The sequence below is a fragment of the Eurosta solidaginis genome, chromosome 3, assembly GCF_040869045.1.
Source record: "Eurosta solidaginis isolate ZX-2024a chromosome 3, ASM4086904v1, whole genome shotgun sequence".
NCBI classification, from domain to species: Eukaryota; Metazoa; Arthropoda; class Insecta; order Diptera; family Tephritidae; genus Eurosta; species Eurosta solidaginis.
In genome coordinates, this window is record NC_090321.1 from 271,155,772 (window position 1) to 271,183,062 (window position 27,291).

Sequence of the window (27,291 nt, forward strand, 5' to 3'; positions counted from 1 at the left end):
GGAACCCGGCAGGGTAATTTCTGAACTTTTGCGAGACTATTTCGGGATCATTTTGGGACCTTCCCAAGATCATTTCTGGATGGATTTCGGGATCTGTCCGGGATGCCCTCAGGGTCATTTTGGGACTATTAGGTGATAATTTGAGCAACTTTCCGGCATCACTTCTGGATGGTTTTCGGTATCCGTTCAGGATCCCGTCGGAAAAATTGCGGTACTTTTTCGGGATCATTTGGGATTCCTTCCGGCATCATTTCTGGATGGTTTTCGGGATTTGCGCGGGATCCCGTCGGGGTTATTTCGGGACCTTTTCGGGGCTAATACGGGATCATTTGGGGATCCTCTAGAGGTGTTTTATTTCGGGATCATTTGGGGACCCTTCCGGCATAATTTCTTGATGGTTTGCCGGATCCATCAGGGTCATTTCGGGACCATTTTGGGATCATTTGGGGACCCTTCCGAGATCAATTCTGGATCCGTCCGGGATGCCGTAGAAGCCATTTCGGGATTTTTTGTTACTTTTCCGGGATAGTTTTTGGACCCTTCCGGGATCATTTCTGGATCTGTGCAGGATCCCATCTGGGTCATTTCCAGACTATTTCGGGATCATTTTGGGATCCTTCCGGAATCATTTCTGTATGGTTTTCGCGATCCGTCGTGGATCCCCTCGGATCCATTTCGGAACTTTTTCTGGCGTATGTCGGAGTCATTTGGGGACTTTTTCGGGATCATTTGGGGGCTCTTCAGGCATCATTTCTGGATTTTTTTCGGGATCCGTCCGGGATCCCGTCGGGGTCATTTCGCGACTTTTTCTCGACTAATACGGGATCATTTGGGGACCCTTTCGACATCATTTCTGGATAGTTTTCGGGATCCGCCCGGGATCCGGACGGGGTCATTTCGGGACTATTTCGGGATCATTTGGGGTACCTACCGGCATCATTTGTGGATGGTTTTTGGTATCCGTCCGGGATCTCGTCGGGGTCATTTGGGGACCTTTTCCGGATCATTTGGGTTCTCTTCCGGCATCATTTCTGGATGGTTTTCCGGATCCCGGACGGGAGTCTCGTCGGGGTAATGTCGGGCCTTTTTCGCGACTAATACGGGATCATTTTTTTATTTTTATTTTATTTTATTTATTTAATTATTTAAATTCAACTAACAAGAGTGGTCGACTAACAAAATACAAAGGAAAGTAACATAAAAAAAAGATAGAGTAAAAATATATACAAGTATAGAATTAAAAATGGAATTAATTAAAAATTTACAATTTTGTTTAACATTGAACAAGAACTAAAATTAAACTATCATTACAAATTAAACAAGTAAACTTTAAGATTTCAGTTGAGACTGAAAAGTATAGCATTGCGTAAGGCAACAAATGAACATTCGATACTAATGCAATTATACAAGTCGTTATAGTACGAGCACCAAACACGTATAGGATCATTTTTGCCAAAATTTATACGACACAGGGGTAAATGGAAGGGCACGTAGTGTCTGGACACCCTAGCAGGAACTGCAGGAACCCTTTCGGCATCATTTCTGGATGGTTTTCGGGATCCGTCCGGGATCCCATCAGGGTAATTTCGGGACTATTAGGGGATCATTTGGGGACCTTTCGGACATCATTTCTGGATAATTTTCGGGATCCGTCCGGGATGCCGACGAGGTCATTTGGGAATATTTCGGGATCATTTGGGATACCTACCTGCATCATTTCTGGATGGTTTTTGGGATTCGTCCGGGATCCCGTCAAGGTCATTTCGGGACTTTTTCTCGACTAATACGGGATCATTTGCGGACCCTTTCGGCATCATTTCTGGATAGTTGTCGGGATCCGTTCGGGATCCCGTCACGGTCATTTCGGGACTATTACGGGATCATTTGAGGACCTTTCCGGCATCACTTCTGGATGGTTTTCGGTATCCGTTCAGGATCCCGTCGGAATCATTGCGGGACTTTTTCGGGACTATTTCGGGATCATTTGGGGTATTTTGCGGCATCATTTCTAGATGGTTTTCGGAGTCCGCCCGGGATCCCGTCGGGGTCATTCGGGACTTTTTCTCGACTAATATGGGATCATTTGGGGACCCTTTCGGCATCATTTCTGGATGGTTTTCGGGATCCGTCCGGGATCCCGTCAAGGTCATTTCGGGACTTTTTCTCGACTAATACGGGATCATTTGCGGACCCTTTCGGCATCATTTCTGGATGGTTTTCGGGATCCGTCCGGGATCCCGTCAGGGCCATTTCGGGACTATTAGGGGATCATTTGAGGACCTTTCATCCATCATTTCTGGATAGTTTTCGGAATCCCGACGGGGTCATTTCGGGACTATTTCGGGATCATTTGGGATCCCCTTAGTGTCATTTCGGGACTATTAGGGGATCATTTGAGGACCCTTCCGGCATCATTTCTGGATAGTTTGCGGAATCCGTCCGGGATCCGGACGGGGTCATTTCGGGACTATTTCGGGATCATTTGGGGTACCTACCGGCATCATTTCTGGATGGTTTCGGGATCCGTCCGGGATCCCGTCGGGGTCATTTCAGGAATTTTTCGGGGACATTTGGGGTACCTTCCGCCATTATTTCTAGATGGTTTACGGGATCCTTCCGGGATCCCGTCGGGGCATTTCGGGACTTTTTCGCGACTAATACGGGATCATTTGGGGACCCTCTTGCCATCATTTCTGGATGGTTTTCGGGATCCGTCCGGGATCCCATCAGGGTAATTTCGAAACTATTAGGTGATCACTTGGGGGCCTTTCCGACATAATTTCTAGATGGTTTTAGGGATCCGTCCGTGATCCCTTCGGGCCTCATTTCTGGGTGGTTTTCGGGATCCGTCCGGGATCCCGTCGGGATCATTTCAGGATATTTTCGGGATCATTTTTGGTCCCTTTCGGCATCATTTCTGGATGGTTTCGGCATTCGACCGGGATCCCGTTAGGGTCATTTCGGGACTTTTTCTCGACTAATACGGGATCATTAGAGGACTCTTTCGGTATCATTTGTGGATGGTTTTCGGGATCCGTCCGGGATCCCGTCAGGGTCATTTCGGGACTATTAGGGGATTATTTGGTGTTCATTTCTAGACGGTTTTCGGGATCCGTCCGGGATTCCGTCGGGGTAATTTCGGGACTTTTTCGGGACTATTTCGGGATCATTTGGGGACCCTTTCGGCATCATTTCTGGATGGTTTTCGGGATCCGTCCGGGATCCCATCAGGGGCATTTCGGAACTATTAGGGGATCATTTGGGGACCTTTCCGACATCATTTGTGAATAGTTTTCGGGATCCGTCCGGGATCCCGACGGGGTAATTTCGGGACTTTTTCAGGACTATTTCGAGATCATTTGGGGTATTTTGCGGCATCATTTCTAGATGGTTTTCGGAATCCGCCCGGGATCCCGTCGGGGTCATTCGGGACTTTTTCTCGACTAATATGGGATCATTTGGGGACCCTTTCTGCATCATTTCTGGATGGTTTTGGGATCCAACCGGGATCCCGTCGGGGTCATTCGGGACTTTTTCTCGACTAATACAGGATCATTTGGCGACCCTTTCGGCATCATTTCTGGATGATTTTTGGGATGCGTCCAGAATCCCATCAGGGACATTTCGGGACTATTAGGGGATCATTTGGGGACCTTTCCGAATCATTTGTGGATAGTTTTCGGGATCCGCCCGGGATCCTGACGGGGTAATTTCGGGACTTATTCGGGACTATTTCGGGATAATTGGGGGTATTTTCCGGCATCATTTCTAGATGGTTTTCGGGATCCAACCGGGATCCCGTCGGGGTCATTCGGGACTTTTTCTCGACTAATACGGGATCATTTGGGGACCATTTTGGCATCATTTCTGGATGATTTTCGGGATGCGTCCGGAATCCCATCAGGGTTATTTCGGTACTATTAGGGGATTATTTGGGGACCTTTCCGGCATCATTTCTTGATAGTTTTCGGGATCCGTTCGGGATCCCGATGGGGTCATTTCGGGACTTTTTCGGGACTATTTCGGTATAATTTGGGGTATTTTCCGACATCATTTCTAGATGGTTTTCGGGATCCAACAGGGATCCCGTCGGGTAATTTCGGGATTTTTTCTCGACTAATACGGAATCATTTGGGGACCCTTTCGGCATCATTTCGTCAGGATCCCATCAGGGGCATTTCGGGACTATTAGGGGATCAATTGGGGACCTTCCCGACATCATTTCTGGAAAGTTTTCGGGATCCGTCCAGGATACCGACAGGGTCATTTCGGGACTTTTTCGGGATCATTTGGGGTATTTTCCGGCATCATTTCTAGATGGTTTTCGGGATCCAACCGGGATCCCGTCGGGGTCATTCGGGACTTTTTCTCGATTAATACAGGATCATTTGGGGACCCTTTCGGCATCATTTCTGGATGGTTTTTGGGATGCGTCCGGGATGCCATCGGGGTCATTTCGGGACTATTGGGGGATCAACAATTTTTTAAACAGATAACTTGATAAGCAGGGTAACGTGAATAACCCATATATTTCAGTTTCTCCTTGCGGACGGGCCGCGGGTAAAGGCTAGTAGAATATATAAGGCGTTTTTGTTGTTATTAAAACAATATTTTTGATTATATTCAAGCTTTTATCATTTTTTTAACTTTGAAAAACTCCGAATACCATTCCTTCATTATATGTCATTCGACTGCCTAGTCCACTGCCTTCCACTCTATTCGCAACATAACCTCAAAATAAGCTGTAGTAGTATATAGTAAACTATAGTGAACACAATGAACGCCCAAAGCGAAATTTACGCGACGTCATTTTGCGACCATAGATTTATTTCTATCGTCGCCGCCGGGCGATGGCGACAAACATCCCAAGGGTAGTTGCTGTTCAATTTTTTAACTATAAAAAAAGAAAACATAATATCCAAAAACATTTTTTTTTTCTTTACATATAATTTTTAATATAATTTCTTAACATTTTTGTTTTGCTTTGTTAATTTCTTAACATTTTGGCCGTGTTGACTGCTAAAGTCAAGTGCTAAAGCAGAGAATTAAAAAATTTTTAACTGTTTTCATCTTTATTTCTAAATATTGGCCACTCTGAATAAACAACATCAATTTCGCCCGGTTGTTGTTGTTGTTGTAGCAGTGCTTCGCCCCACCTAACAGCCGCGACCGATCACAAATTGTCATCAATATCCTCTAACGGGAGTCCAAGGAAACTTGCTATTTCAACAGGGGTGGACCATAATGAAAGGGGTGTTAGAGGCATTGGTTCCACATTACAATTAAAGAGATGGTTGGTGTCATGTGGGGACACATTGCAAGCGGGGCATACATTTTGTATGTCGGGGTTGATTCTGGATAGGTAAGAGTTTAACCTGCTACAGTATCCAGAACGAAGTTGAGCAAGAGTGACACGCGTTTCCCTGGGGAGTATGCGTTCCTCTTCCACAAGTTTTGGGTACTTTTCTTTGAGTACTGGATTCACTGGGCAATTCCTGACATAAAGGTCCGACGCCTATTTGTTGAGTTCACCAAGGACCTGCTTGTGTTTTTTTGCTTCATACGGCTGGGTTCTCAGGTGCCGTATTTCCTCAAAATGCTTACGGAGATGACTCCTTAAGCCCCTGGCGGTGTTGGCTCATCAATCAGATGTCTGTTTGTATGCCCAGGCTTCTGGGTATTCAACAGGAACTGTTTGGTTAGCATCTCATTTCTCTCCCTGATGGCGGGTTTCTCGCCTCATTATGTAGATGGTGTTCTGGGACATAAGAAGGCAGCCCGTGGCGATTCTGAGAGCAGTATTTTGGCAGGCCTGTAGCTTCTTCCAGTGGGTAATTTTTAGGCTTGGCGACCATATGGGGACGCGTAGCACGTAAACGGCTGGCCAGTTGCTTTGTATGTAGTAATGAGCGTTTCTTTATCTTTTCCCCAGGTACTGCCATCAAGGGATTTGAGGATTTTATTACGGCTCTGGATTTTCGGAACAATTGCGGCTGCGTGCTCACCTAAATGTAGATCCTGATCAAACGTCACACCCAATATTTTGGGGTGTAGGACAGTCGGTAGCGTAGTGCAATCAACGTGGATGTTCAAAATGGTCGACATTTGGGACGTCCATGTTGTAAATAAGGTCGCGGAAGATTTAGTCGGTGATAATACCAGGTTTCGCGAGGCGAAAAAACTGGAGAGGTCAGGGAGGTAGCAGTTTATTCTGTTGCAGAGCTCATCGATCTGTGAGCCTGGGCCTGTGGCCAATATTGTGCAGTCATCGGCGTATGAAACGATAGTGACTGCTTCTGGTGGTGAAGGTAGCTTAGATATGTAGAAATTTAACAAAAGTGGGGATAGGACACCACCCTGTAGTACCCCTTGTTTAATTCTTCTTGGTTTTGATATTTCGTTTCTAAATTGCACCGATGCCTGCCGACCACCCAGATAATTTGCGATCCACCTTTCAAGACATTGATAGGTCTAGCGCTACGAGTACTGTTCTATGGTGGGGGTTTTGATTTAAACCGCAATTTATCTGGGTGTTGATGGCATTTAGCGCGGTGGTGGTGCTATGGAGTTTTCTGAAGCTATGCTGATGAGAGGCTAGCTGCAAATTTGCTTGGAAGTAGGGGAGCAAAATGGCTTCAAACGTCTTTGCTGCTGGCGATAGGAGAGATATCGGACGATACGACTCTCCTATGTTAGCTGGTTTCCCAGGATTTAGTAGCGGGACCACCTTGGCCATTTTCCATTTTTCGGGACAGGTTGACGACATGTGCTAAGTATTTGAAACACTCTTTTCTTAGGCTTTTGAGCATCGGCATGGCTATGCCGTCTGGGCCCACTGCTTTGGATGGTTTAGCGTGACCAATGGCATCTTCAACCTCTCTGGCGGTGATGGTAATTGGTGACGCGCTGAATTTATGTTTATGTGCGTGTCTGTTGGCCCTCCGTCTATCTTTGTCGACCGTAGAATGCATTACATATTGACGGCAGAAAGCGCTCGCGCATTTTTTCGAATCCGACAGCACTTTATCGCCGAAGGCGATGGAAACTTTGTCATTGTGTTTAGACGGATTCGATAGGGACTTTACGGTGGACCAAAGTTTACCCACACAGGCAGAGAGGTTACAACCTCTTAGGTGCTCCTCCCATTTCGCCCACTTGTGTTCATCCACAAGCAATCTGATGCGTTGGTTTATGCCCCTTATTTGGGGGTCGCCTGGGTCGAGCTGTCTTATAAGGTCACGTTCTCTCGCTAAATTTGCGGCCTCCGCCGGGAAGTGGGCCGAATTTCGGGAATTCTCCCCGCGGGAATGAAACGTGCCGAGGCGGATTCAATGACCTTGCGGAAAGCACGCTCCCCTTGGCGGGCATCAGTCGGGATAGGGAGGGCAGCAAAGAGGTTGTCTGTAAAAGATTTGTATTCCTCCGACTTTCCTTTTTTAAAGTTTGTGAAAGTGCGTCTTTCTGCAACGATGAAGTCGGCGGTACGCTCGAACGAAATAAGTATAGGCAAGTCGTCGGATGCCAATGTTACCATCGGCTGCCAGTTGACGCAGTTTACGAGTTCTGCGCTCACAATTGAGATATCAGGCGAACTGTGACAGCTTCCTACCAAAGGTGTGGGGGCGTCTCCGTTTATTGTGCAGAACGTCGTTTCTTCTATTTGATCCGCCAACATCTCACCCCTACTGTCCGCCCGCAAGTTTGAATGCCATAGATTGTGATGGGCATTAAAGTCGCCTAAGATAATGCGATTGTTGCCAGTGAGTAAGTAGCTAATATTAGGGCGGTATCCACTGGGGCAACAGGTGGCAGGAGGGCTACGGGACGCCCTTGGACGTGAACAGCAAGGAGCCACAAAATATTTATAAAAGTTACGTGGACGTCGGAACAACTTGTCCGATGCAACCATCCCTTACACGAGACACACTCAACAGAGTATGACCGTCCTAAAAAGATTCTTTTTCGGCAGATGCAGCAAAACCATTTCTCAGGACCGGGGTCAGGAGACGGACCCGGATTGGATTCGATACCTTCCCGGAGCAAGAGAATATGGAGCAGTCCCGCTGCAAGGAGCTGGTGGGAGGATGACAATTTGTGGGAGGGACGCAACAAATTAAATGGGGTTACACTGAAATGACAGTCCTTGGTCGGGAAAAATCCAGAGTCGCTCGGTACATAGAACCGAATGCCTTGGGAAGCGAGGACGCCCGGCATTGTGTTTTAAGCAGACGAAATGTCTGGGCTTAATTTGAAGTCATCGCCCGACGAGGCGTATATCGTCGTCGCTCGGCATTGTGTTTCAAGCATTAAAATTACAAACTTCAAAGTAACTTAAACACAAAGTTAAATAAAAATAATAAGAACCCTACAATCACCAAGTAAGACCACAGCCTCAGTATTCGTTTACCTGAGATTCTAGTTAGACTTCAACTAGGCATTTACATTAAGGACACTACCGATTGTCAACAACCAAAAAATTTTGGGAGCCCCCTCAATACTTGCATCTCGTTCTACGCACACACACTTGCGAATATGGTAGTAATGGGGGGAGATAAAACAAACCGATTGACTATATTCCAAGCAATTGGAAAGACGACATCTATGCACGTTATCAGAACTGTTGTTTTACTAACATCTACGAGAAGTTTTCTCATAACGCCCGGAGAACACCTTCATATTGGGGCACTGACGATCAGATCGAAAAAGCTCAATAAAATGATTAAACAACCAGACATTGGCTGAGGCAGAGCAACATTCATTATTATTTAACAAGACATTAGTTATATGGATACCTTCGCGTATTTATCACTACTCACCCATATAGTGTGGAAAGTTCCGCCACGAAGCAAGTCAACTCTTCATTTTTCCTCTGAAAATTCCATTTAACCCTTTCAGGACCGTAAGAAACCTACAAGTAAATTTTGTTGTACGACTATTTTATTTAGTTAATTTGGAATCAAAATGCATAAAAAATAATTCGGCTTTTAAATTAATTACACGGTTTTTTTGTAATTTCATGGGAAAAATAGTTCGCTATGGACCTCAATGGGAATTTCGCAACAGCAGGGAACATTTGTTTTCTAATAATGCAAACTTTAAAAATTTGTCGTGAAAATATATAGATTTTGGAAAATAAATTATTTATTTTATTTTGTTTTGTGCGTCCTATTTTCAATCTGCTTCTTAGCGCAATTTATAATAGCTCTTCATGTTATTTACTTTTTGCATATTGTGCATTGGTAAACTTGTCTTCACACCGACTTGACTCTTCGGTTTATTCATTTCGGACGGCCTGGCCCTTTGCCTACATGAAAATTCATTTATAAGACTTCGAGCAATATTTTGACGAAATTCTAGACTGCTCAAAAGCGCTCCCTCTACAATTTTCTTCTCATGTAACTTTTTATACACCAAATATGAGTTGTTCATAGCAATATCCATTATATCGGAAAAAAAGGCGTAAGTAGTATTTTATCTTTGTTTTGCGATCAAATTCATAGCAGACTTTTCGCTGGTCCATTAGGTCAATGCCACCCATATATTTATTATATTTAAGTATCATCTCTGAGCACGTAATATTTACTTTTTCGGCCGACCCAGCCTTTCTCCTTTTATTTCGATGGGTGAAATGAAAGTGGTCAATATATGAACGGATTTTGTGTCTATCCACTTGACAAACGATATGCCCTGAAAACCTTCCCAATGGATTTCCCCCCTGGACATATGTTTGTCCAACGGCAAAGATTTTGGCACCATTTTCCATATCCTGAGCAAGATATTCTTGATCTTCTTCGTCTAGTTGTAGTTCATTTTCTCCACCACTATTGTCAGCCATGAGTAATTGTAAAATTTCATCTTCTTTCAGATGAAATTTCCTGCATCTTATTCCATCCATTTTGTCTGTATTGAATTCGAAAAACATGAATAAATTAGTAAATCGCATCATAAAATAGTAACAAAAATAGTACCTAAAAATTTTCTTTGTGGTCCACAGGGAAACATGTTTCCCTTATAATAAGTCTTTATTTTTAGATACTTTTTCCCATTTAATTACATAAAATTGATCATTGTTTAGTTTCATACTTACCATTCAACAAATAAAAAGCTTTTAACAATTTGAAACACGAAATTCTAAGAAAGTTAAATAAATATTAACAAACTTCACTCCTCGAAAGTTTGCCGACTTTACTTACACTTTTAATAAAGAAAATTTGAAAATACTGTCAATCTACTTAACTTGATTACCGGGACTCCCCTTTTTATATCTAAACACACTCGCTTGAACAGAGTTATCATATAAGAAAATATAAAAATTCCCTAATTTATTCATGGGAAATATATTTCCCATATACCTGAAAGGGTTGATACCAGTGTCCCATTTAAAAATGAATGTTTCGGCTGACTAGGGTTAAATGCGGGCGGTTAGAACAGTAACAATAAAAATACGACCCAGCTGCTATAGTTAAAAAACACTCGAAAGTATCGGTTTTGAATAATCGTATATAATCGCTGTCTGAAATGAAACCGGTTAAGATCTTGCGTTAACGAATCGTTAACGATCTTTTCACAAAATTAAGGGAATTTGGCTTAAGGGCCAATTAACCAGGTAAAAAGCTGAACGAACCAACCTTATGGAAATCAATGTAACCGATTAATGCTGCCATGCCATAACGCTAAAGCCATAACCATAGCATACCCTTCAAAAAACGCGAGTACTCCATAAATAATGTAAGGAATACTCCTTTGGGAGTATAGGAGTGTTCCAAAACTAATCTGTATTCATACAAAAAATGTGCTCCAATTAACATTGCGATGTCCTAGGAGAGGAGTATGTGATCCCACTCTCGCTTTGTTTGTGAGTATTCTATAGAGTACATACGTGAGAGTACTTTCCAAAGTACTTTCACTGTTGTACTCCATGGAATGTGGGTGCAAAGGAGTATTGTTAGAGTGTGAAGAAAATGGAACACGTAATCCAAGAAATTTTGCAGGGTAGCCAAACAATTGGTTTTTGATTTTTCGCCATATCCATAACCTACAAATATTTGAGTTGGTGAACTTATTAACTTTTTGTATATTTTATTTATTGTTTGGGATACGTTTTGACTAAGAGACTTAGGGGCCGTTTTCATTTAGCTGACATTTTAATTGACACAGCGTAGTCAAAAGTGACGACAAACACAAATGACACTATATGAAAACCCGTTTTCATTAAAATGGCAACGTTTGACGTGAAATTTGACATAATGAAAACCAGCCATTATTGTTTGTAGAATATGTTTGTAATTTTTTGCGTTTTCCTCATTTTTATGAAAATGTCAGCTGTTTAAGGTTATGGCACCATTAATCGATCACAATGGAGATGGTTATGGATATGCGTATGGTTACGACGATGGCGTTAGGGTTAATGAAGTTTAACTGGCCTTTAATGGCCAAAGGGGATAAATTATGATAAGAGACGTCACTCGTTACTCCCAGCCACTTGCTCGATATTTTCTAAGAGGTAGTCGCTGCTTTTATCAAAGAGGATAAATATAATAAGAGCCGTCACTCGTTATTTTTTAGGCATTTACTCGATGTAAACTATGAGGTAGTCGCGCATTTTTTTTTTGGGCGAAATATTTATAAATGTCTTCTATACATTTTCAAGGGGTATATGTGTTTATTTTTCCGACTGTATTTAATTAATTATTTAATTCTCTTTCCAAAAAACACGTTTGCATAAAGTGACAACACCGCATGGATAAATGGAAGGCAATTCAAAAATGGCCCTCATAAAACAAAAGTAGCGACTACCTCACAGTTTACATCGAGTAAATGCCTAAAAAATAACGAGTGACGGCTCTTATTATATTTATCCTCTTTGGATAAATTATGATAACCATCAGTTTGCTACGAGTGGCGAGTAACTCGCTGGAAATCCAAAAATGTTTTTTATGAGGGACATTTTTAAATTGTCTCCCATTTATCCATGCGGTGTAGGCACCTTGTGCAACTGATTTTAGGGAAAGAGAATTAATTAATTAAATACAGTGGGAACAAGTAAAGGTGTCTAAATTCGGGTGTAACCGAACATTATATACTAAGCGTCAGCTTCAATTGTACATTTCATTTCAGATCAATAACTTTTCTACATAACATGTGGCACCGCCCGTTTAAAAAAAATGTCTCCCCATTTCCTCTTACAATAGGGGTTTTTTATTACGCGAGCTCGAAAAAAACGCTCCAACTAGCTAAACAATTTCATTATGTCAAAACCATACAGATGGTTACTTTTTTTTTAGCTGCTTTGACATTTCAAAACAAAATACATGAAATGCGTGTGTTTGTTTGTATGTATGTCACCCGGCTGCCACGCTGTTCTTTTGTTATTTTTGTTTATCTGCACATTCGTATGTTCATTTCATTCGCTCGTTCACAATAGTGCCCTATTTTTGAATATGCAACACTATACAACACTATCAATCAGGTCGACAATTACCTAAGCGGTTTCAGTTGAAACCGCTTAGCCAACTCAACTCGATTACTTTTTATTGTTGCTTTCCATGCAGTTCGGTAAGCTAGCTAGTGTTTTAATTGTACTAGTTAGCAACGAAATACAGCTAATTAAACTTGATAAGTGAAATATCATTGATTCAAAACTATTTTTGCTATGTTATAGCTTATTATTCTAGTCTACAACCCTTTTAAAATCGTTTTACATCTAAGTTGCCCTGGTCTTTAACCGATCCCGTCCATTTTTACTATAAATATTTTCTGCTATAAGGAAAATATGTGTACACAATTTCATTACGACATGTTAATTTTTCTTCGAGTTATGGCTCCCGAAACATAGAAAATTGCTTAGTCATAAAAGGGGCGGTGCCACGCCAATTTTGTTTAAATTTGAAGTTTTTCCAATTTATTGCTATAAATACCCTTGGGAAATGAAATACCATTGATATAAAGCTCTTTTTTTGAAAAGATATGGCTTATTTTATTCGTCCACGACCTTTTAAAAATCGTTTATATAAAAGTGGGCGTGGTTCTTAACCGATTTCGTTAATTTTTCTTCAAAGCATTCCTTATAGTAAAGGCAACCTCTCTGCCGAATTTTTTTACGATAGGCTTAACGATTTTTGATTTATGATTAATAATATTTGTAAAATTGATTTTATCACAAGTGGGCGGTGCCACGCCCATTTTAAAAATTGTTTTCAAATTTTTATCAAGAGTCTCAATATCAATATCAATGGTTTCAGGATTCGACAGATTAAGATGAAAGTTACTGGATCTGTTAAAGAGATACATATCTAAATTCTTCATTGTTAAATATGTTAATGTTTGTTTTGTTTTATGTTTATATTTTTATGTTAAAATATAGAGCCTCGCTGAGGAAGATGTAAAATATCCATCGAAACGCGTAGGAGAAAAAGAAAAACTTGTGTTTTGTCTTTAAATCATCGGCGGAAAAGCTCCAATAACCAGAATGTAAATAGTAATTAAAAAAACTCCCTGAGAAAATATTCAGCATGCATTTTTTGTTTTCCAGTGAGCTACTCGCTACTCATAGCAAACTAGTGGCTCTTATTTTAAGCTATCATCTTTAGTTGGAGCAAAGAGGATAAATATAATAAGAGCTACCGGTCTGCTACGAGTCGCGAATAACTCGTGTAAAATCAAAAAATGTATGCCGAATGTTTTCTAAGCGGGGCATTTTTGAATTGTCTCGCATTTATCCATGAAAAATAAAACCAAAGAGGATAAATATAATAAGAGCCGTCACTCGTTATTTTTTAGGCATTTACTCGATGTAAACTGTGAGGTAGTCGCTACTTTTGTTTTATGAGGGCCATTTTTGAATTGCCTTCCATTTATCCATGCGGTGTTGTCACTTTATGCAAACGTGTTTTTTGGAAAGAGAATTAAATAATTAATTAAATACAGTCGGAAAAATAAACACATATACCCCATGAAAATGTATAGAAGACATTTATAAACATCTCGCCCAAAAAAAAAGTAGCGACTACCTCATAGTTTACATCGAGTAAATGCCTAAAAAATAACGAGTGACGGCTCTTATTATATTTATCCTCTTTGATTTATCCTCTATGGTTTTATGTAGTTATAGGTGCACCATGTGGACTCCTTTGGTTTACTGGGAAATATCAAAATACCTTTGTATGTGTGTATGTAAAAAGTCGTACTCGTTGCTGCAGGTCGTGGCACAGTGTGTTGCAGGAAGCAGCTTCCGTTGTCTAAAATAAAACAACAACAACCAAATTTATCTCAAGTGCATACCGTCAAACAACACATACATACATATTAACGTATAAGTATTTAGATTATTATCGGGATTAGTGGCATCTCAAGTGGCTTGTCCAAAAATTAATTTTTTTTAGTTGCGACCACAAAACATTAATGTTTGTTTTTATTGTTAGCACACCTAACAATGACGTGTCTTTTAACTAATGCAATTAACTTAAATACTTTACGAGCAAATGGTAGAATATATACACAAAGTGATGTACAGGGTTACTGAGATGTCTTAGCCTGCATAGGGCCGAGTCAAATGGTGTACTCACAGCAACCTCAAACACTCAGTTAATATCGTCAAATTAAAAAGTTGCATAAAAATATAAAAGCACACGCATAGGGTGTTGTTGTAGCGAGAAAAACACTCCGCGAAGGCTTTGGGGAGTGTTATCGATGTTGATGGTCCTTTGCCGGATGCAAATCCGGTACGTTCCGGTACCAAGCCCGAACATCTCGGTAACGATTTGTTGTGACCGCATGCGACCTTCTAGGCAATAACGCCCTCCCACCCCTAGATCCATGAAAAGTTCGGGTTCGCAAGAGCGTCGGCTGTTAATGAAACAGGATTCGCCACGGACAGGTGAGGTTGACAATTGGGTTTGGAAAAGCTACATATATATTGCGCTACAAAACCCCTTGAATCAATTTGGTATTTTAGGCGCCTTTTACGACATTCATCAATAAAAAAAATGTAAGACGCGATAACCTCCGAAGATATCTAAGGCCGAGCTTCTCTTCCAATTTGCGTCGTGCTCCTATTTCTTTTTTCCTACAAATTGGCGGGATGGGACCTACTTGTTTTATGCCGACTCCGAAAGGCATCTGCAAGGCAAATGAGTTTTCACTGAGAGCTTTTCATGGCAGAAATACACTCGGAGTGCTTGCTAAACACTGCCGAGGGGCGACCCCGCTTAAAAAAATTTTCTTCTAATTGAAAAAACTTGTTTCTATAGTTTTTGATGGTGCTTTTACCGGGGCGTGAACTCAGGATCTTCGGTGTGGTAGTCGGAGCACGCTACCATCACACCACGGCGGCCGCCAAGACATTCATCTGCCGCGGGTATATTCTAAGCCCCCTAACCCGCTGCGGTGGACTGGCAACCATATATATAATTTGCGGTCCACCTTTTGAGATTCGGAGGACCCATCAAAGTCTTCCGTGGTCCCACCATCGGGAGAACGATTTAATATGACCACATTGAGCCTTTTAGGCCTATTTCCTTAAGGAACTTGGGGTCTTCAGTATCGCGCCTGCTAAATGTGTATGTGATACATTCATATTTTTGACAGGGATCGCCTCGCGTAGGTGAGGGCGCGAATTGGGTTGCGGAAGGTCGAAATTACGCTTATTAACCCCTTAAATCCCCTGGTTACCAAGTCTTTGTGGGACGCATAGTGTTTATGTAAGGCAGAAGTTTACTTGACCATAGCTTACCAGTAACTGCAGAGGATGCAACGCTTTCCATTTTTCTACCATTTCGCCCTCCTGTGTTTATCGACCAGCCGGTTTGAGGTTCGCTCCGGCAAAGAAAGTATTATTATCGGAACTCGCCTATGGAAACAGAGCAATAGGGCGACCCCCAATCCGCTGGAAGGACGAGGTGGAATATGATTTAAATGTGCCTGGTGTGACCAATTGGCGTCAGCTAACCCAACAAAGAAGCGACTGGCATGCCTTGTGGGATGGCCATAACCGTTTAGACGGTTAAGCGCCAATAAATGGCGTCCTCTTTTCTAGAAAAAATGTTACCCTCATGTTGCACTCGTAAATTCTAACTTTTGAACTAGGTTACCTAAGGCTTTGTAAAATGGTTGTATTTGCAGGTAATGGTGCCCTTTTCTTATTTGAGGTTCGCCCGGGTGTGGTCGGATTTACAACGGGAATAAAGCAAGCCGATTCACATCTGTCCAAAATACGCTATGTATATATACTTTACAGACGTTCTAATTTGTTGCTAAATGTAAAAAAAAGTATAAGGTTCAAATGTCATGAATTTGGCTAATCGTTATGATGAGACTGGTATGTGCAGGTGACCGGATGCTAGATTTAGCAATGGCTGCAATTGTGCCCGATGACTATTCAATGAATAGTATTCATAGATCTGACGCTTTCACCTCTTACAATCAATCTGGAAGCTACATTAGCTGCCTTGATTTATGTAAACATAGTCCGATAGCTGCTGGTTAAAGCTGTTCAATTCTATACGTAGGAGCATCTGAAAACCAATTTATTTTATAATATACCATTTTATTTGGTAAAGTATTTGGTAAATGTTATGACTTTTAAGTAATTACACAAAAGAAATATATTAACTTAATTTCTTAACCCTAAATATACTAAAACTACAGGTGTGCATATATAACCACATCCATAACTATACATTTTCAGTCTAATCTTAATGGAATATTATTTATGTAGACGAAACATCCTTATATCCTTTACATGTGTTTCACCAATCATCTCTTGGCAAACGATATGTTGAGTTATCGCTCAATACAATTGTTACACCAGCACCATAATATGGTATCACATATGCTGAACCATCTGCCGGTCCTACGACTTGTGTGGCTATGAGCACTATATCAATTAATTGACCCAAAAACATGCCGCCAAGTGTACAAAACTTAATCAAACCAATACCAGGATAACCCAAGTAGAAGCGATCAACACCAAACATGCCCAAAAAGACTGAAAGCAATAGAGTTGTGTCAAGGTGATAGCCATTGCTGAGTGTAAAACGTGTAGATATAAAAGTCATATATTACACAATAAACATTGTTCCCAATACTACTTACGTCCATTTACAAGGTAGTTCGCGTGTGAAAGTATTATTACCCGTTTCCGTGCAATTGATGCCATCAACAGCCACACACCACACTATAAAATTAAAAGGTTTCAATGCTATTAAATATTTACTGTTACCGTTGCTAACCTCTTGCTTTTTTCTCCTTTGTACAGCGATAAAATTGTTGAGTTTTTGGATCGATCTGCTTTCGCCGTGGATCCGGACAAAGATACTGACCCATTAACAAATCATCACAGTCATAATCAATTTGCTGCGTTGGCTGAGCGAAAAATAGAAGTAGCATCAGTGAACTGAACCATTCCATTTTCCCGAGAAATTATATAGATTATTATATACTTTTTAGAAACAATTTTGCTCATGGATTGATTAGGTTAACCTAACAAATTAAACAGCTGATCAAATAATTTGTTTACACTGCAAGTCAAACTGTTGGGTGCAATAAACACAGTTTTATTTGACAATGCTGTTCGTTGTTCAAAAAATAGGGGCACAACATTTCTTGATACGTCCCAAATATGTTTCCGTCAGTTAAGTGAGCTGAGTCAACTACCAAATGAAATAAAAATCCTCATTATTATAAGGGAAAGGACTTGTTATATACCTTTTTTTACTTCTCTTTAATATTAAGAGGAAACATTTTATTTATAACCAACATTATGAAATGTCAAACAACTGTCAGACAGCCGCATAAACAAAAAAATTATTGCTTGAAGAGCAAAGCAATTCAGTTTGACACGCCAACCTCTACTCATGCAAGCAATATCGTATAACTTGGATACTAGAATCATGGGAATTCAAGGGGTTGATAAGCGCAATACAAAGCTTTATAGCTTCCACAACCCAATTGTCAACCTCACGTGCACGAGGAGAATCCTGTCACAAAAATGAATATATCATACACATATTTTACAGGTGAGACTGGCGACCCCAAGTTTCTCATGGAACTAAGAGGCTGTGGGTGGGTGGGGGAGGGGGCGTTATGGCCTTAGAAGGTTTAATGTGGTCATATTAATCGTTCCAGAGATGGTCGGGCTAGCACCTTAAACCCAAAATCGTCGGGGAGTGTATTTAAATTTAGTAGAACAACAACAACACTAGAATCATACTCAATACACAAGTTGAAGTGCCAAATCATATTTAAAAAGTATCAATGATCTCATTTCCGGCCGCAACCTGTTCCTGGTTCCGCCATTCAAAATTCAAAAAGTTTGCATCCAGTTCTCTATCTGGTTACCAATTAATGTCAATCCTTCATTTTTAGATTTGGGAATTGATGAAAATTCTTAAGAATTCTTACTGTGCCAAAGACATTTGTTTATTGAAAATATACTTTTTGAACTTAAGTAAAACTTGAACACTACCAAAGCGTCCACTTTTTAATTCATTAAATGTTTCATCTTTGAGACCATCAGGAAAATTCACCTTAACTTTCGATTTTTGTCCGAAAGTGCTCTCAATTACACCACGTTCACCTGTCGATAACTCTACCACTTTTCCTACATATATATCACGGTTACCCTGCTTCGTGAAAAGATTTTCAACAATTACTGCGTTTTTATTTAAAAGCCTCTGTATATATCCTTGTCGTAATTTCGGCTTAAATACTTTGAACATTGGCAAAGCATCCATGGTGTAATTGTTAGAGTGAGTAGTCCACAACATAGGGCCCCAAAAAGCCAAGCGACAACAACTAGTTTGAGCATCTAAATCCAGTTTAGCTGCAATAAGCGTTGCATTTAAATTCGCTAGTATAGGTGTTTGAAATTCGAGTAAAGCATATACCAAATCCTCATGTGGCATACTCGTTAGAGGTTCCAATTCTTCAACAAATTCATATTCAGTATTCAAATCAAATATGTCCGTTGATGGACTATTTTTTACTCCTTTAAAAATTGTTATATTTGCTATAACAGTTTCATGACCAATAGTTATGTGTAATTTGCTTTTTGAACGTATTGCAAACTTATAAAATCGTATACGGTTCACGCGTATACATGCAGCATAAATTCTATGCAGATATCCAATTTTTGTTAATATGCCACGTTCCATTTGCTTTGCATTGAATTGTGTCACACAAATGCCTACACGATCGCCCATTGCTGCCTCTAATACAGGTCGATGGAACATTTGGATTGATTTTACTTTGCGTTGCGCTTTAATTGCTGGTATTTCGATTAAATCGTTAACAGCGATAGAGCCTTGTATTATGGTTCCCGTACAAATAGTGCCTTGTCCTTTGATAGAAAAGCAGTGATCTGTATACATAATGAATGGCGCGCCTTTATTACGTTTTGGTAATTCTAATTGTTGCAGAATATTATCCAAGAGAGCCTGTAGGTAAGAGGTTAAATGTGGATTAAATAATTAAGTGTTTTAATACCTGCCTCAATGTTTATTCCTTCCAAAGCAGATATATTTATAATACTGCTCTGATGATCGAATGTAGTCTGTTCAAGCGTTTTACGCAGCTTCGAATTCAATTTCTGTAACTGAACAGTGCGTGTTGACTCCTCCAACAAGTCAATTTTATTTACAACAATTAATAATTTACGTTTCAATAATTCGCCTATAACAATGCATTCTGCAGTTTGTGTTTGTATTCCCTTTTGTGCGTCGATAATCAGCAACATTAAATCAATTATCTGCGCGCCTTAAAAGCAAAGACTGTTAGGAACACGGTCACACAGATGTTTGTACACATAAGCTCACCTCCTATTATAGTACGTATAAGGCTTGCATGTCCGGGACAATCTACAAACGTAAATTGTACTTGCTCCACATCAGGTGCAGCATCTTTGAGGCCTACCGGTGCTTCGACCACTACTGCACTAAATCCCAAATCGAGTGTAATGCCACGTTCTTTTGATTGCGGATTTTTATCAAATGCTGCAGTGCTAGCAATCGTACTCAAGGCACGCGCCAAAGTCGTCTTACCACTATCGACATGTCCTAAAAGGCCAATATTGATATTTATCATTTGAACTTATTTACATCTAGTAATTCCAGCAGGTTTTAGTATAAAATTGTAATTTGCGCCAGATGTTTATTTATAATCATAATGTACTGTGGCGTTCAAACTGTGTAAAAGGTTGCCAGATGTATTCAGTCTGGTTTAGGTACCCTACAAGAACACTCCCGTATAGTCCGAAGGCTTTGGGGAGTGTTATCGATGTGATGTTCCTTTGTCGGATACAGATCCGATACGCTCCGCTAACACAGCACCATTAAGGTGCTGGCCCGACCATCTCGGGAACGATTTATATGACCACATTAAACCTTCAGGCCATCCCTCCCTCCCCACCACCAAGTTCCATGAGGAGCTTGGGGTCGCCAGAGCCTCGTCTGTTAGTGAAACGGGATTCGCCGCTCGAAGGTGAGGTTGACAATTGGGTTGGAGAAGCTATATATTGCGCTACACAACCCCTTGAATCCAAAACCATCTATCGGCCAACTGCAAAATCGTCTATTTAGACTCTTTTTCCTTTAGGAATTTTTCCCATGATAAATTAATCTTTTTTTCTATATATGGTACAATATAAGATTGTCTATATCTAAAAATGCTCTTGTTTGGCTCCTGTTAGGCGCCTTATATAAGTGAAAAGGCTTAAATGCAATTTTTAAGCCCAAATTCAATTTAACCTTTATTTTACAAAATTGGCATTCACATATGAAAGTTATGTTTTTTTTGGATGGAGTTAGATGCACTGAGCTCAGGGCTAAAGTGGGAGTTATTGGCGCCGTATGTCGTATCGCTGTAGTCGTATCCCTAACGTAATCAGCTGTTTATCGTTACGACGGTTAACCAAACACCAATTTGTTGGCTACGATGCGGTTCGACCTTAGCGGCACCAATAATCGATTACATTGATTTCCATAAGGTTGGCGATTAGTGTTTTGGCCAAAGTGAGACTCTTAATTGTGCCATGCGGTGGCTTTTGTAAAAAATTCGTCCATCGTACATGCTGTGAAGGCAACATTTCTACATACGATGTAGAATTGTTATCTAAGAAACGGCATCTCAGTTACTTGTACACTGAATGCTTAAATGCCTATAACCAAAGAGGATAGTTATACTCTATTCATGTATGTATTATGTGTTCCAAATATGAGCTAAATCGGACCACAAATACGATTTTTTGAATATCTCGATCGTTGCGCCACCTAGTGGCAATTTTTTCATAGGTCTCTTTCTATTCATGAATGTATTGCGCGTTCCAAATATGAGCCAAATCGGACTACAAATACGATCTTTTTGAGATATCTCGATCCTTGTGCCACCTGGCGGCGATTTTTTCCATAGGTCGCTTTCTGTTCATGTATGTATTATCTGTTCCAAATATGAACCAAATCTGACCACAAATACGATTTTTGGAAATATTTCGTTCCATGCGCAAAAAAAATTTTTTTTTTTATTATTGCATTGTCATCGGATTCTGAACTATATTAGTTATTTTTTTTTGCAAGCGAGCTTGAAAAAAACGCTTCAACTAGCTAAACAGTTTCATTATGGCAAAACCATACAGATGGTGGAAGTTTATCAGCTAATTGTTACTTTTTTTAGCTGCTATGACATTTCGACTTCTAGCGCAGTATGTTTTTGACACTCAACCAGAGAATTACAAAAACAAAATACATGAAATGCGTGTGTATGTTTGTATGTATGTCACCCTGCCGCCACACTGTTATTTTGTTATTTTTGTTTATCTGCACATTCATATGTTCATTTCATTCGCTCGTTCACAATAGGGCCCTATTTTTGGATATGCAACGCTATACAACACTATCAATCAGGTCGACAATTATCTTAGCGGTTTCATCTGAATCCGCTTAGCCAACTCAACTCGATTACTTTTTATTGTTGCTTTCCATGCAATTCGGTAAGCCAGCTAGTGTTTTAATTGCTTAGTATTGCTTGTAGCTTATTCTGTCCTCTTAGGTGCAAATAAGTTTTCAGTCAGCAGAAAATATCGAACAATCTATTCCTAGGAAACTATCGATAGTTTTAGTAAAATATATGCCTGAAATTTTTAAACACTGGCATCATTTTCCACGACATCTGTTCGATATTTGACAAATAAGAAATGCAACTCGCCTCCTAGCGCCCACAAACTTCGTAATTTATTATATTTTTTGGCCATTTTCTTACATATATTAGCGGCTAGAATAACCTTTTTTATATCGAAAGAAATCTTTAACTTTTTCACCATAAATGACGAGGTTTGTACATCTGTGCAGTGTTGTGGAGAATTACCTTAAAATATACATATTTCTAACATCCTTTTAACGCACGCAGATCAAATATCGAATTGGGCGATGTAACGCCACACAACATCAAACAACTGAAAAAACTTAATCGTGTCGTATTTCCTGTATCGTACAACCACAAATTTTACATTGATGTCCTTGAAGCAGGAGAATTAGCGAAATTGGTATACTACAATGACATTGTCGTTGGTGCAGTATGCTGCCGTATTGATACATCGGAAAATCAGCGACGTCTGTATATCATGACTTTGGGTTGTTTATCTTCGTATCGTCGTCTTGGCATAGGCACAGTCATGTTCCAACATATACTAAACTATGCTGAAAAAGATGGGAATTTCGACAGCATCTTCCTGTATATTATATTTTTGTATACATATGTATTTTATTACTTGTTATTGTATTCTAGGCACGTGCAAGTCAATAATGAAGGTGCTATAGCATTTTACAAGAAATTCGGATTCCAAATTGTTGAAACCAAGGAACATTATTATAAGCGTATTGAGCCTGCGGACGCATATGTATTACAAAAAGCATTGCGAACTACAAATAATGCTGGTGGTGGTAACATCAATCACAATACCTCACAGAGCAATGGACATTTGGAAAGAAAGGAAAAGAAAGCTTAAGCCATTAAGAGAAGGGAGTACAACTCAAATTCGCCAATATTGTTGTGCTTGTGATCAATTTTAGTTATATTAAAACACATTACAAAAAAAAAAAATAAAAATCAACTAATATATAAATTAATTTTAAAGAAGATGCTATTGGTTTGGAAAATTTTTTTGGTTTAAGTCTAGAACAGGGATAACTACACAAATCCAAAAATGTCAATAGGGGTGTAAAAAGATGCGTTTTCACCTCAGTGTAAATCATGATTCAATTGCTTTTGATTGAATCATGAGTGTAAATAATGCGAAGGCGAAAAAAGTATAATTCTCACGAGATGTTTTCAAAAAAAAGTTTAAAGTTTTTTGAGTGGTTGTTGTTTCGATGATTTTGTTGTATTTACATACATTCAGACGTATGGCCAAAGGTGTTCTGCGCGAAAATAGTTTTGATCCCAACAGGTGTGGGTCCCACCACTGGGTAATTTTTTTCAAGCGCGGCTGGAGGCCGCACATACAGAATGGCAACGCGACTTAAGAGCCGTACGGTAATTTTTCGGTTTTATTGTGAATATCTTGGCGATGGTCTTAGGTATTTAATTAAAAATTTTAGAAAAAGGGTTTCTTAGAGAGGTTGCCACTCGTCACTGGTTTGGCAGACACTCAAAGTGTATTTCTGGCATGAACAGCACAGTAAATCTGCATTGCAGTTGCTGTTCGGAGTCAGCAGAGAACACATACATCCCGTCCTGGCTCACCCAGCGGGTTAGGGGGTCAGAATATACCCACGGTAGGTATGCCTGTCGTAAGAGGGCGACTAAAATGCCAGATTCAAGGGGCTGTGTAGCGCAACCCTTTCAGGTTGCCAGCGCAATATATAGCTTCTCCAAACCCAATTGTCAACCTCACCTATCCGTGGCGAATACTGTTACACTAACAGACGAGGCTCTGGCGACCACAAGCTCTTCATGGAACTTGCGGGTGGGGAGGGAGAGACGGCCTGAAGGTTTAATGTGGCCATATGAATCGTTCCCGAGATGGTCGGACTAGCACCTAAATGGTGCTGTGTACCGGATCTGCAAAGGCAAAGGACCATGACACCGATAACACTCCCCAAAGCCTTCGGGGAGTAACCTTATCGCTACAGCAACAACCCGGTCCCGCCAACGCGTAGGAAATATTAAACAGTTGCACGGCGCAACTTGCATGAAAGTCTTGGCATAAACATTGTCGGGGATAAACATTTGAAACATTTTATTCCCGCTTTTGGGGCGATTACCATGTTCATAGAGGATTACCATTTTTTTCTTGTTCAGAATGTAAAAAAAACACGAAAAAAATTCTGCAATTTGTGTATTGAAATTTCTGTACGTGTAGGGGCAAGGCTACATTTAAATCATTATTGCAGCAGTTTATTTTGCATCACGATTGTGTAAAGCGGAGTATATGAAAAAAAGCATTTCAGCCTAAGAACTGAGGGCTGTGAACTGCATCCGGATTTTTCAACTATCCGGATAAACCGGATATTCGAATAACCGGATAGCTAAGCAAAAAATCCGTCTATCCGGATATCCGGATTCACAAACGGAAAATCCGGGTGTCCGGAATATAAAAGTTGAATATCTGCATATCAGAACCGAACGAAGCAAACAACGTCAAATTAACGTCAAAAATTGAAAAAACTACAATTTTACAAACAAGCGAAAATAAGAAGAGTGCCATTTGTTTATATTGTGAAAAAACGCTGTTAATTGATTTAAATGCCCCACGAATTTATTGTTATTAATGTTTGATAAACATATATATTACATCAATAGGTTGCTTTCACTGGATATCCAAAAATACGGTTATTAACCGGATCTTCATAAATCCGGATATCCGGATAGTTTCACAAAGGAATATTAACCGGATAACCATGCCGTCCGGATTTTATACGTGTCAACGGATATCCGGATGGAAATCCGGATATTCGTATATGCGGAAAGTCCCAGCACTAATCTAAATTAATTTTTTACAGTGCCAACAATATCTACAAGACACACACAGGCACGAAATTCCAAGGAAGTATTTTTTTTGTTGGTAATTTTCTCAACTCGCGTCTCGCAAATTCGAATGTCAAGCATGGCGAAAGCGGTTTTGGATTTTCTTTAATAATGACATTCATGGAACTTTTTGAATGCATTGCTATCAGTGTTGATTAAGTAGCTGTCGAAACGTGGTCGATATCTGCAACAGCATCTGCCCTTTTTGCTGCAATTCAAAAAAGTGACTTTATCGTAAGTATTTTGGTATCTGAAAAACTGCTTAGTTTGACTCTTCTACTCTCGGTGTTTCTCCAAGAAAAATCTTTAGACTTTATCTCTGCTATAAACCGCACGAAGAAAGTAATACAGTCATTGCGCGAAATTAGACAATCTGTTGATGATTTCTTCGGGAAAGTCTTCCTTCCGTATCAGAAATCGCTGAAGACTTTTTTGACGGTGAAATCCGTGCTCCAAGTGTGGTATCGCGTCAAACGTCGAGTGAAGCGTATTTCAGAATCGCAATATTCCTACCATGCATCGATTCATTACTTGAAAACTTAAAAAACAATTTTTAAAAAACGAAGATATTCTACCGAGCTTCCAACTGCTTCTTCCAGGATTCGCTGATGTAAGGAGCTTGACAACTTGGCGCCATTCTTCGAAGTTCAGATATCATCAACAGCAGTAAAGGCAGAATATAGGTTGTGGTGTGCGAAAATATCGTCGATTGAAAAAGCACCCGACGTTTTAAAACTATTGGAGTACTGCGATGGAAACTATTACCGTGGTATAAAAATTCTTCTCACTGCCTTGGCAACTTTGCCCGTGACAACGGTGAGCGTGGAAAGATAATTTTCTACCATGAAAAGAATCCAAACTTTACCTCGGAGTGTAATGAGTCATGAAAGATTGAGTTCATTCGCTATGATCTTCATTGACTGGGATATTGCTGTTGATCTTGACCATGTAATAGATATTTTATCAAAAAACAAATCCAGAAAGCTACTTCTTTGATGAAAAGGTTATTGTAAAAGAAAGTTGTATATGAAATTTTGTACCACATTATATCTCTTAAATCTCTTATCGGAGGTTATCGCGCCTTTCATTTATTTTTTATTTATATACAAAAAAAGAAATTGCGAGAAACAGCTGTTAACAGTTAAGCCCCCCCCCCCCTCTCACCCCACGAAACGAATCTCTGGCTACGGGCCTGAACACACATAACTAAAAAAAAACATGTAAGGCGCGATAACCTCCGAAGAGATCTAAGGCCGAGCTTCTCTTCCAATTTGCGTCGTGCTCCTCTTGATTTTCCCTACAAATTGGCTGGACGGGACCTACCTGTTTTATGCCGACTCCGAACGGCATCTGCAAGGCAGATGAGTTTTCACTGAGAGCTTTTCATGGCAGAAATACACCCGGAGCGCTTGCCAAACACTGCCTAGGGGCGACCCCGCTTGGAAAACTTTTCTTCTAATTGAAAAAGCTTGTTTCGAAAATTTTGATGTTGCTTTGCCCGGGGTGTGAACCCAGGGCATGCGGTGTGGTAGGCGGAGCATGCTACCATCACACCACGGTGGCCGCCGACACACATAACTAAGCACTATAAATTACACCCTCACTTATCTGTGATCTAATTGATTTTTAATTAATTATACTCATATATACATAATAGCTTAACTTATGTACAGTCAACAGACACAAAATTATTACCTCTATAAAAAATTACACAAGTGAATAAGACTTTAAAATTGAAACCAGTTCACATTAGTTGGCTTTGGGTCCATTGTCCCCCAGCGGGTTATAGGGTCAGAATATACACACGGTAAATACATATGTATGCCTGGCGTAAGAGGCGACTGAAATACCAGATTCAAGGGGCTGTGTAGCGCAACCCTTTCAGGTTGCCAGCGATATAGCTTCTCCCAATTTTCAACCTCACCTATCCGTGGCGAATCCTGTTTTATTAACAGCCGAGACTCTGGCGACCCCGCAATCCTCATATATCTAGGATGTCGGAGGGTGGGAGGGCGGTATGGCGAAGAAGGTCGCATGTGGTCATAAAAAATCGTTCCGAAGATGGTCGCGCTTGGTACCGGAACGTACCGGATCTGCATCCAGCAAAGTACCATCAGCATCGATAACACTCCCCAAGGCTTTCGGGGAGTGTCTTTTACGCTACAACAAAAACAGTTGGGTCTATTGCTTATAAACTAATTCTAAACCGGCTAACCCAGAACAAATAATAGATAGCTCAAGTACTTAACAACGGTAATTTTTTATTTTAGTTCACAG

The 27,291-nt window shown here is 40.4% G+C and overlaps 3 protein-coding genes across 3 annotated transcripts; 1 reads left to right on the top strand and 2 right to left on the bottom strand.

The window, feature by feature from the left end:
* Nucleotides 1-16,522: 16,522 nt before the first annotated feature.
* On the bottom strand, nucleotides 16,523-17,499 carry bisc (biscotti). Its single transcript, XM_067778248.1, has 3 exons — nucleotides 17,229-17,499; nucleotides 17,092-17,173; nucleotides 16,523-17,022 (listed from the first exon to the last, which is right to left on the bottom strand). Exons 1-3 carry the CDS (start codon nucleotides 17,404-17,406, stop codon nucleotides 16,746-16,748), a joined length of 537 nt encoding a protein of 178 aa, XP_067634349.1. The 5' UTR covers nucleotides 17,407-17,499; the 3' UTR covers nucleotides 16,523-16,745.
* Nucleotides 17,500-18,378: 879 nt separating this feature from the next.
* eEFSec (eukaryotic translation elongation factor, selenocysteine-specific) lies at nucleotides 18,379-20,136 on the bottom strand. The gene is made up of 3 exons (XM_067778249.1): nucleotides 19,812-20,136; nucleotides 19,487-19,752; nucleotides 18,379-19,433 (listed from the first exon to the last, which is right to left on the bottom strand). The coding sequence occupies exons 1-3, from the start codon at nucleotides 20,077-20,079 to the stop codon at nucleotides 18,396-18,398; spliced, it is 1,572 nt and encodes a 523-aa protein (XP_067634350.1). The 5' UTR covers nucleotides 20,080-20,136; the 3' UTR covers nucleotides 18,379-18,395.
* A 2,030-nt stretch (nucleotides 20,137-22,166) lies between these two features.
* Nucleotides 22,167-23,124, top strand: san (Probable N-acetyltransferase san). Its single transcript, XM_067778250.1, has 3 exons — nucleotides 22,167-22,319; nucleotides 22,396-22,719; nucleotides 22,774-23,124. The coding sequence occupies exons 1-3, from the start codon at nucleotides 22,312-22,314 to the stop codon at nucleotides 22,991-22,993; spliced, it is 552 nt and encodes a 183-aa protein (XP_067634351.1). The 5' UTR covers nucleotides 22,167-22,311; the 3' UTR covers nucleotides 22,994-23,124.
* The last annotated feature ends 4,167 nt before the right edge of the window (nucleotides 23,125-27,291 follow it).